At 46.8% G+C, this 11875-nt stretch overlaps 1 protein-coding gene across 3 annotated transcripts in view; it reads right to left on the bottom strand.

Moving 5' to 3' along the window:
• Positions 1 to 8955: 8955 nt before the first annotated feature.
• The window catches only part of Eml4 (EMAP like 4), a 120958-nt gene continuing 118038 nt past the window's right edge, over positions 8956 to 11875 (bottom strand). For all 3 annotated transcript variants that reach the window (XM_034513852.2, XM_034513849.2, XM_034513854.2), the window contains one exon: positions 8956 to 11588. In XM_034513852.2, coding sequence (XP_034369743.1) covers positions 11127 to 11588 — 462 coding nt within the window. In that variant the 3' untranslated portion in view covers positions 8956 to 11126. The remainder of the gene's footprint in view (positions 11589 to 11875) is intronic.

The following is an 11875-nucleotide window of genomic DNA, read 5'->3' as shown; positions in this document are numbered from 1 at the left end:
GAGGAGGGCATCAAATCCCCTAGGACTGGAGTTGCAGAGGGTGGTGAGCCTCCATGTGGGTGCAGGGAACTGAGTCCAGATCCGATGAAGAGCAGCCAGTTGCAGCCCCTCCCACTGTGTGTTCTTCCTTACCTTCTTCTCACCTCCCTTAAGCTCTCTCCTTCCTCACTCACGATTCCTTGCTGTTTTTCATAACCTACAAACACACACATATAAATACCCATATACACATAACCTACGAGAACATATATAAATACCCACATGTATAGAATTTTAAATTTGCCTTCTGGATTATTTTGCTTGACACAGGAAGGAAATGATTTTGACTCCTCAGCTTCTATTACCCTGCCTACAGTTGAGCTCCTGGGAGCCTGGCTTAAGGGCTTCCTGCCGCTGTTCTATTTCGGCTGCTCTCCAGCCCGACCACGGTGGAGTCCTTTTCTCCCTGGTGCGCCCCCCAAAAGGCTCACTGGTCTATTCTTGCTCCTCTTCTGCTTCCCTGATCTAGTGAATGCTTGAGCCTCAGCAGTGAGCCAGATGGCAGGTAGCCTTAGATGAGCAAAACCAGAGACTGATGGAAGGAAATGTCCTTAGAAATCATCTGTTTTCAGCTGCAGGCTTCTGAGAACACATGGCCAGAACCCACCCTGTATGTGGGCCTCCCAGTGCTGTATCACATGTGTGGAGTATCACATGCCTGTTGGGGTTTGCTCACAGAAGGCTCATGGGGGGAAGCTTTGGGCTTGTGTTCTGGGGAACTCTATGTTAGGAAGGGATTGGATGAAATGTAGTCTCCTTTGCCACTGGCTGCTGTCATCCTGGCCTGTTTGTGGCTCGGAAGGTGGAGTTGCCTCCGGCTGTGTTCTGCTTGTTCTGTTCTGAAGTTTATTACAGGATTTCCAAGGGGACTGTTGCAAAGCAATAATGGGGCATGAGGACCATGCAGGGTGTCTAGGAGCAGCATTCCCCAGATAACATCTTTTTCCTCTTGTTCAGAACAGGCCACCCAGGACACCATGCCTTCCTTCCCCTCGCCCCCAACCTTTTCTGTGGTCACTGATATTTGTCATGATCACATGGCTTTGCTCCTGGGCCAAAGCACAGGCCTTCCACACAGCCCAACATGTACTTGCCAGATTGGAATCCCTGGTCACTGCACACGTCACCTTCTGATGGAAGGTCATGGGAAATGGTGGCCTTTCTTCCCATCAGTGGGAAAAAGCTAGGAAAAACCAGAGCTCAGCTAACCAGGCCCTGAGATGAAGAGAGAGAGAGAGAGCGAAGATGGGGGCTGGGGGAGGGCAGAAGAAATAAAGAAGGGGAGAGGGGGAAGGAGGAGAGGTATGGACTGAGTTGGGGAAGATAGATGTTGAAGGAAAGGAAGTGTGAGCACCGCAGGTCCAGGGGCCACAAACCTGATGGCACAGGTTAGCCCAGCCCCTGTCTTTGGGATGGTACAAGTGAGGGTTACAGAAGGATTTTGCCACTGGAGGCTGAAGCCAAGCATACCCCAGTGGTTCCAAGCTCATCTTCCTCCCCTCCCCTCCTTTCCCCTCTCCCACCCAGGCCACCAGCCCTCCAGGTTACACAGCAGATTAATTTGAAAATTGAGTTGCAGCTGAATGAGTTGATGTTGATTTCAAAGTTCACTGGCGTTTAATTAGAACCATCTTGAGACTAAACCAGCTCCAAGGAAATTATTCTGACCGAATAATTAAAGAGAATAAAGGTTAGATTTGTGTTTCTGGTTAAGTCCGTGTTGTATTCAACACTTCCAAAGCATGAATCTCATTAACCTTTCATGAACCAACATTAAATTGCTCTCAATGACTTGTCATTCTAATTAAGGCAGAATCATACAGAGGAACCCTTGTTTATACTTGGTGGCTGTGCCATCTCTTCCTTGAAGTAGTCCTTGGGAAATTTTTTTTTTTCTAACTTTATACATGCCCAGCTGCCAGCAGCTCCTATCCTTGGGATTTGCTCATGGACACTGGGGAGAACTGGGCCTCAGATGGAGGCCGCAGTGGCAGCTAAGGGCAAGTTAAGGGAGAGCTGAGGTGGCCTAGGCAAGCTTAGTGCTGTGCTAGGAAGGCCTGAGGTCAGATGGAGAGTATACTGTGCTTTTTGAGGCAGGCCCTGCTCACTTTATGTGTGCTCATTCTGGTGCTGGTGACCTTGTTTGGGGCTGGGGGGAGGGAAGCTTGGTGTAGTGAAGTCTATAGTGGCCGTAGCAGAAGACAGGTGCTTCTGTATACCTGCTGCTGGACTCCATAGTTCATTTCTGCCTCTTCCCCGTTGATTATTGATCCAATGAGTTATAACTCACGCCAACGTCTGTTGCCAACACAGGGTTCCTTAAAGTGATCTCCAGGCCCCAAGACCTTATGAGGCCCACGGCAACATCAGCCCTTCCCGGCTGCTGAAATCCTGAGTACCAGTGGCTCAGGAAGGCAGCTATATGGTAGACCTTTAAAGTGAATTATCATGTGTACATGGGTGGCACACAAGGTGAAGAACAAACGACAGCTTGCTGGTGTCCACTATTGCTCCCATCTGACCCTGGAAGGAACTGACATCAGGCTTGGTGGCAGCTACTTTCAGCCCTGAGCTATCTTGATAGTCCCCCCCCCCCCCCCCCCCGTCTTCTGGTGCTTTAGGTCCAGAGGAACCTCAGTGTGGTCTGAATGGGTAGTTGGTGGCCAGACCAAACAGGCAGCCTCACTCTGTCTCCATGCTCAGAAGCTCAAATGTACAAGTGTTAGCAGCTGACCCAGATGTTGGGTTATGAAGCCTTGGCTCAGTGTTCCTCCTCAATTCGCTGGCTCCCTGGGATGTCTTTCAGTCTCCGCAAGTCTTCTGTGCTTCTTTATGGGACCCCTATTTGTCTTTTTCTACAGGTCTTCCATAAGCAAGTCTGGGACTACCTGAAGATAGGCACCCCAACTCTCTGCTGAGGGACTTATCTCCATAGCTAGTGCCCTCCAAGCACACATTGGCTGCTATTGTTAATTCTGTTGTGGGGCACTGGAGACAGAATGGGGACCCTTTCTCTGCCTCGAGAGCTCATGGAGTGATGATCCAACCTGGTGACCCCCAGCTCTCCAGACAGGTGGGGCCAAGACCCCAGAATGTAAGAGGTGACACTGTTTAAATTGTCTATTTACAATTTAATTTGTAAATATACAAAGTTGTAAATATACAATTTAAACAGTGTCCGAGGGAAGAGTGTGCACTGACTCAGGAGAGCATCAGTATTTTGGGCAAGCAGTGGGGGGTAGAGGGGTGGGGAAGAGAAGATCTGTCCCAGAGAGCAGGAGTCAGGCTCTGGTCTGTTCTGGAGGACAGCCCCTACTCTGGCTGGCAGGCAGCAAGTGTGTAGACATCTGGGAGACAGTCAACAATTCCAGTGCTGAGCTGATGGTAGTAGGGGTAGAAGGGAGACAGAAAAGACTGAGGTGGCAGGGCTTGTACTGAGGTGAGGCCTGGGGACCACTGGGGCACTGGAGACACCCTAGCCATCTGTCCTCCCATGTGAATCTGTGGCAGAGACTCTGACACCGAGAACACAGAGGAACAGAGAGCAGCTGCTGAGACCCTTGGGGAGGTGGTGTATCATGACGTCTCCTGTGCTTTGTATCTGACTTCCTCTGCCTCCTTAGATCTTGGTGTTTACCTTCGTTAATGTTTAATGAAAAAAAGGAATCAACTGCTATGATTTAATAAAGAAAAACTGCTATCTTAACATGTTTCCCAGGGAAATGACTTCAGTTTTGTTGACAGTGAATGGCAGCTTCATCACCAGGCCAGCTGCGGGCTCTCCTGAAGTTCCTAACAACATGTCCCATTGCTTGTCCAGGACAGACACTGTGGTGCTCTCAAGGGGTCGGGTTTTCATGTACCATGAATCAAGATGGCTAATGTCATCCATTCATGTCCACAGAGGCCTGGCCTTGCCTGAACAGATAGAGGCAGGGCCCCAAACTCTCTTTATTGCTCCTTTCTCGTGGGGTCAGAAGCTGGGCCAGCACAGGCAGGCAGCACCTCTAGCCACCACAGGCGACACTTCAACAGGAGCCACGTACTTACTGCAGTTAAAACTGGGTCTTTTTCACTATGGCCAAAAGCCTCACTTGGTGTGATAGAGATCTAGTGATTTCTAGACAGCCATGTCACTAGATGAGATGACATTATGGTGGGACTGGCTAGGTTTTTTTGTTAGATTCCTTTATCTAACCCCGGCAGAGGGCTGGTCTACTAGCTGGGGGTGGAGGATTCTGGGATTGTGTGACTTTTCCTACCAAGGGGATTCTAGGCTCTGTTCAGAATTAATTCATCTTCTAAATGGAAAATGTCAAGGCCCAGAAAAACATTTTTGCCAATGATTCGGGTGCTGAGATACACAGGGGCCCCCAAACAGTCGGCCACATGAAAATGGCTTTTTTCCTGAAGTCACCTGGGAGAAAGCTGATGGTCTCTCTTCAGTGAGGCTGCTCATCCTTCATCCCCTTCATTTGATTAGTTCTGAACAAAGGAAGATGGCTCAGCCTAGGTACTCAGGAAAGCAGGCTCAGGGGTGGCCTTAGGAGAGGGTTCCAAGAACAGGAGTGGACAGTGGACAGTGCCTCCTGGAGCAAAACAGGAGAAGAGAAAGGATGTCCCCGGGGAAGAGAAAGGATGTCCCGCCTCAGCAGCGGCATGACACAGCCATGGCCCCTCATTTGCTGCAGGAAGTTGGAACAGCTACAGACTGGGCAAATCTGAAATGTCCCAAATCTTTCTAACTTCTTGAGTACCAAGATGATGCCATCAGTGGAAGAGGGCTCCATCTGTGCCTATCCTCACGTGACAGGCCACACTCAAGATGCAAAGTCAGTTAATGTGTAAAATTAACTTCTAGTTGTGTACATAGGTGTATATTGATTTTGTTTAGTTTTGAATCTCATCCATTGATACTTCATTGTGTATATGAATGTGTATGCCAACAATTTAAAAAACCAAGAGAAGCTGAACCTTGAAATAACTTCTGGCCCCAAGCATTTTGAATGAGAACAAGTCAACGGGTATCACTGGAAAGGACCAGATGAGATCAGAGGGCTTGGGTTACCCCAGTGACCCATGTCACACCTTGGAAGTTCACTCCAGATCCCTTTGTGATGCCACTACAGCAAGAAATTCTCAGATCCCTGTGTTGGCACAGCTAGGCAGGAGAGCAATGGATGCCACACAGCTTCCCCAAGTCATCTGCCCTGGGGTGGAGCACTGCAGTGTACAAGGTCAGAGATGCATGGAGGCTTTGCTGCCAGCGCAGTTCAGTTAGTTGGTAGAAAGTTTCCAAGTATGTAGTCGGCCTGTAGTTTGACTCTCAACATTGCATAAAACAGGTGTGGTGTTGCCTGCTGTGAGCGCGGCACCTGCTGAGCAGGTGGAGGTATGAGGGTCTTTCATACTATTTTTCCACTACAACCTGACTACATGTGCCAGTCTCCCAGGTTTTGTTATAAAACAGCCCCACTCATGTGTTGCAGGATACTGATCATACTATAAACTCCAAGACGATGTTATTTACTAAAAAAACCAAACCAAACCAACCCAAACCCCTTGTTTCTGGTTGTGGTGTAGCTCAGCCCTTAGCACACACCTTTAATTCCAAAGAGAGAAGGTAAAGTTAGCTTGTACAAGGACACACTCATTTTTGAGAGTGATGTCTAATTATCAGAAAAGTGACAAATCAAAGGAAGTTTTGACAGAATAGGATATAACCAACTCTCAAAAGGAGAGACAGGAAGGGGAAGCTACTTCAAGAGTAGTGCAGAGAGGAGACACTTTTATAAGGACAGTTATAACAGGTTGTAGAGAGAGAAGGAGCCAGAAGATTAGAACAGATTGCCAAAGTTAGTATGAGGCCAAGCAGAGCAATCAGGAGAGGCCGAGAGAGAAGCCAGACTCAATCAGTCAGCTTGGAGAGAAGTTTGAGTTGAACAGCTGGGCTGAACCAGCCAGCCAGAGCTCAGAAAGAACTAGAAAGGGTGAGCTTATTCAGCAGTAAGTCTCAATGCTGACAACACTCTAGGCCTAGATAAGGTTGTATGGAGGGTAGAAGCTTCCAGGACTAGGCCTAGGTTAGCAGACGAAGGCAGTGAACCTTGGAGAAGACAATTACTATGGGTGAATGCTGCGTGTACTCTTCAAAAATACAAAAGGGAGAATTTGTTATGTTTTGTTATAGTTGAAGTTCATTTTGAAATGATAGATTCAAGCTTAAAACTTGGATTCTAGTGACGTCTTTCCTCATCTTCCTCCATCGGTAAAACTTAAACTGTACGTTAACAGGAAATCAATAGTCACAATAACCCACAGATGTTAGCTTATTTTTACCAGTTCTACATTCGGGTTCAAGCAGCCACCCTGATGGCATAGTGGGGTGTGTGTGTTTTTTCTGAGGCAGGGTGTAGCCTTGGCTGTCCTGGAACTTGTTCTGTAGACCAGGCTGGCCTTGAACTCAAAGAGGTCTGTCTGCCTCTGCCTCTCCAATGCTGGGTTTAAAGGCGTGTGCTACCACCACCCAACTGGTAGCAACCCTTTGTAGTCCCAACTCCATTGTAGTCTTTGAAGAAACTCCATTTTGTGCGAGACCAGGGGCTAAACTCCAACTCCAGGAAAAAACCCACAAAGTCCACTTGAGCAAACATCCCAATAGCAGGGTCAAGGTATACATAGATAAGACCCTGCACAGAATAGGTAAATGTAGCCATCTTGTCGGGTGGTTCTGTCCTTATGTTCAGTTCCTACAGATTACGCCAGAAATGCAGTTTAAAAAAATATTAACTTGCTGACCTGTACAGAAATTCCCCATGCTTGCTGTAACTACCAATAAATACCCTGTACCCCTAGACTCAGGGTTCTGACTCTGACCCGCTGAGACAGGGATGATCAGAGACCTTGGTCGTGAACTTGTAATAAAGGCCCTTATTGTTTGTATGGTTGGCTTCTTGGTGGTTTTTGGGGTCCCTGTGACTTGGGCATCATACCAGCTGTCTTCATGGCCCCTGGCCGTCATTGGTCTGTCCTCTTTTACAGGGTCCTTCACTTTTTGACATTGAGTCTGAAGTCATCTCTAGCTGGCTAACCCATCTAGTGTCTCTCAGGAGCAACCGCCTATCATCTTAGTATAATCTGGAGCCAGGAGCAAAGGAGCTGGCTGCGTGGACAGAGCCTTTAAACATGATCATCTAAGTTACTGGGCTCTTCTGTTCCTTGTCTATCAAATGGTAACAATGAGACTTGGGACGATTGCAAGGGCTGATAAAGAATTCATGATGTACTCTGTGGCCGGCCATGGCCACTAAAGCATCTATGGCACTCCCATGATGGGATAGTTGCTCTGAAAGAGTCTGACGATTATGGGGACTGGTAGGTGACACTAGAAAAGAGCTCATAGTCTCTGTGAAAGGAATCCGGCAGCTCAGAGGGAAGGCTGCAGCCTCTGTTTTTGGAGAAGCACCTGGATCCCATGGTCCTTAGCTCTTGGGTGTGAGTTTGGGGCAATCCCAGATACAGACTTCTCCAGGAGAGCCTAGCAGTGGCAGCATGTATGTAATATGTCTGTGGGCAATGCATCCTCTTGGTTGAGGAGGCTGAAGGTGGCCCCCTTCTTGGTTCCTCTCATTTCCTTCGCAGTATCAGAGCCTGACCCTGTTAGAACCACCTTGTTCCTGTGTAGGCTTTCTCTGATGTCTTGAGTTTGTAAGCATGCAGTCCTGGCATGACCCTTGCTAAGTGAGTCTGGGCTGGTTACCCTGCCTTGATTTCTCAGCTAAGGCTCCACAGGAGCTGACGGCTGAGGTGGGTATGGCATACCTGGCCTGCAGCAGGTCTTTCTCCATAGCCTTCCCTCACTTGTATGCTGGTGCATGCCTGTAATCCAAGCACTCAGGAGGCCGAGACAATGTCAGCCTGGGCGGGCTCCATGAGACTGTCCAAAAGCAAAACAAACAAAACACATACATACCAAACTCAAAACTACTCCCCACCATTAAAAAACCCATACATGTAACTGCTGCTATAAACTACGCTGCTGAAGCAACCTCACTGGCCCTAAAACTCAATAGATTTCTCCTACAGTTTCTTTTCTACATTTATTTTTAAAACAATCACTTCAATTTATCCAATTTTGGTGCTTCAGGCATCCTGTCCAGCTTTTCCCCTTTCCTTTTCTGAGGCAGGATCTCACTAATGTAGCCCCTGCTGGCCTTGACCTTACAGGGACTGACTGGGACTGCCTCTGCTTCCCCAGCCCTGGGATTAAAGACATCTGTCACCACAGCTGATAAACATGGGAATCCTCTCATGGCCAAGTCTGTGTGGACGGCTGTGAATGAGCTTCATCAATGCTAGGAAGACAATCACGAGACACCCCCAACTTTCCATGATTATAAATGCTGCAGTCAACGTGTATGGAGGGTGTGTCTGGCTGAGCCACAGGGGAGACAACAAGGATGCCAGCCTGTTGAGTACAAGGCCTTCAAAAACCAACACGAGGTAGCCAAGTCAGGCAGGTAACCAGGATTACCAGGACCAGCCAATGTTAGACGTTAGCAACACCACAGAGAGGAAACAAGAGGAAGCTGCACTGTTCCCTGTTGACTGGGGGCATATATCAGAAGCAATTTCCTCTGCTGGCACAAGGTTTCTTGTTATCAGGAGTTTGTCCATAAAGCAGTTAACTGGTGTTTCCTTGTTCACTACCATACTTTCTTATATCTGGATAGTCATAGAAAGTACCAGAATAAACCAACTTAAGATACACGCAAAACCAAAAGAACCACTTATGGGGCATGCCTGTAATAACTTTCCAGGCCATTGCAGAGGACTGACACAAATTTAAGGCCAGCTTGGAATATATAGCAAGACTGTCTCTGATAACCACTACCAAACAAAGGCAAAGGAAACAAGTTTAATTATCTTATTTGTTTATCTTCAAAATTTTCTGCCATGACACCGGAATGCATGATAGAAATGGCTCATCTTCACATGAAACACTTGGGTTCATTTTCATTCACAAGTTTTCTAAAAAAACAAAACAAAACAAAACAAAAACACAGAACAAAACAAAACAATTTCATAATCCCACATCCGTCCAGCCATTATCACAGATCTGACTGACATGAAACAGTAGTCACCAGCACTGAGGCCGGACGCTCTCTGCACAGTAGTAGTGTCTTTGGAAACTACCACCCAAGAGTATCATATAAATCTCATTGTACATGGCAACCTCAAAAGTGACAGATGTCCCCAAATCAAGTCCCTGCTTGTGGAGAGCTGCATCCTCCAGGCACTGACAGAAGCACACTTTCTTCTCCTTCAATTGCTTGTTCATCTCCTAGTATCCATTTTGCAAGGACTTCATTTCCTCTCCACTGCTGGCTGGTGGACAGAGATGCCTGAAGCAGTGCTCTCTGACAACTGGGTAAGGGCTAAACTGAAGAAGTCAGGTGGCTTGAAATCTCCTCTTTGGAAGAGAGCTACGTTGAGGTGAAGTTTTTTTTTTTTTTTTTTTTTTTTACTTAATTAAAAAAAGTTGTAAACAAAAGGAGAGAGCTACATGGACATATACCCAGACCCAGACTTGCACTGAACGCGCTTGGATGTGTGCATCTTGTTTAGACACACTGCTCTCTGCTGTCCCTCCACACACCTTCTGCACAGCGTGTGAATAGTGTTGCGAGTGTCCTTGGCGGTCACGGTTCCAAGCGATGATGACATACCTGATATGTTACTCCTGAGAAGGTACTGGAAGAGAATGACAGTTCTGACGCACTCTGGAATGGCACAATCACGTAAACGCTTGCACACTTAAGACTTCTGAACTTAGGAAAAGTTACATAATCCAACAACAAAAAAGTATGAAAACAATATAGCAAGTTAAAAAAAAATAAACAGTTTTGTAATCAAAGTATAAACAAACATAGGAAATGCACACTTGTCAGTAATTTAAGTAGGAAACACATACTTAGGAAAACTAGTTATCTGACAAAACTTATCAAAGCCCGACTTACCCAGGTATACTAACACATGTACTGCCCAAACCAAAGCTAGCCATACCATCATTGCAAGGAAATGCCCACAGATAGTACATCTGCAACTTGTAAGTGGCACTGTGACTACTATTACACTTCTGTAAAAAAGACATCTTATCTCTTGGTGTAATTTGTATAAAAATTATAACTAAACCAATGAATTTCAAGCACCAATTCAACGACTGTGTTTCTATTTCTACTGAGGGAACAGACAGTGCTGAAGGCTAGCGACCATTAGTAGGTCGTCATTATTACAGTTTATCTGGTAAAGGCATGCGGTTTTTGTTTTTCTTCCATTCCCTTGAATGCCAAATATTAGAGAATGTTTAGGCCAGTGAAGGACTCCTTGGAGAATCACCTCCCTCAGAATCGCGGTCCACTAGACATTAAAAGCTCTTCAACAAACCAAGGCTTGCTTCTGGGATAATGCAATTTGTACACAAGCCATTGAGGACGGTTCCTTGTTATAACTTAGACAGGCGGCACCTAGGGAGTAGCCTACCAAGCACGTCTGGACATCTCGGGTAGTGTGAGAAAATGCAGTATCACACGGAAAGGTAACACCATCGTACTTGGCAATACTTAAATTCTTAGTTACAAAGTCCCCATTAGACAGCTGAGTGGGACAGTATCACAACAAGAGCAATTTTTCCTGCTGGTTTTTGCGTCAGGAAAAAATGGCAGCCTGAGCCAGCAGCCGAGCGATCGATCAATGGTGCCTGCGAGGTCTCCAGCTGTTGCAAGGAAATCGAGTTCAGATAACGGGTTTCTTCAAATGGGTACAAGCTGCAGTTTTGTTTCCAGTATCTGCACCACACACATTGATTTTTTTAGACACACTCACCTGCCAGTCTCCTGCTGTTTAAGTTTGGTTAAGTTGTCAACATCTACCAATCTCCTGGTTTGCTCTAGCTCACTGATGACTGTCAAAGAGCGTCTGACCTCATGGGAAACAAACCTCCATCCACAGTGACTGCCCGTCACTGGCCGTCCTGTTACCTGGCCCCATCACATCACAGGCAGCAGAGGAGTACTGGAGCCTGGGTCTTAGCACAGGGGTGTTGTGCCTTGCTCCTCCTCAGGCAGCTCAGTTGCTCCCAGCTTCTCACCTAATTCACTAGCAGGCTCTTCATCAATCACCATAGCAAGGTCTTCACTGCCCCACTCGCTCTGCTCCTCTCTGGGCTCTGCGATCTGCTCCAGGCTGTTCTCCACCAGCGTGGGGGAGCTGCTTATTCTGCTTTCTTCTTCAACCGTTCCAGTTAGTGGTTGGGAAGGAGGCAGTGGAGGAGGGTTAGTTGGCCTGGCATTTTCAGTGGAAGAGGCAGGGGCTTTGGTTAAACTGATGTCTGTTACGACCTCATTTTGAGGCAAAGGTAACTTTTCCACAAGTTTCCACTGAATGATGCTCATATCCTTCCCACCAGTTGAAATGAGGTGACTGTCATTATGAGTGAAACTGACGTTGGTCACGTGGCTGCTGTGGGCACTGTACTTGTGACTGGGAGCCTATAAATAAATCAGATGGGGAAATTAAACTCAATTTTACATGCCTGCTTACAACAATAGAAATGACCAGGGAGAGTAAGCCGGATTATGGAAACATGTTCATTTCCATCAATGCTACAAGACACCAGAGCTGAGGAATCAAACAGGGAAGAGTTTCCTTTTATTATTTCTTTAAAAGGAGTGAGTGCCTGGTAGTACACTCCTGTAAGGCAGTACCTGTGAGTCAAAGGCAGGAGACATGCCATGAATTCAAGGTCAAAAGGACCCTGACTCAGAAAAACAACAGT

Source organism: Arvicanthis niloticus, chromosome 11 (genome assembly GCF_011762505.2).
Source record: "Arvicanthis niloticus isolate mArvNil1 chromosome 11, mArvNil1.pat.X, whole genome shotgun sequence".
NCBI lineage: Eukaryota > Metazoa > Chordata > Mammalia > Rodentia > Muridae > Arvicanthis > Arvicanthis niloticus.
This window is presented reverse-complemented; position numbering and strand designations above follow the sequence as displayed.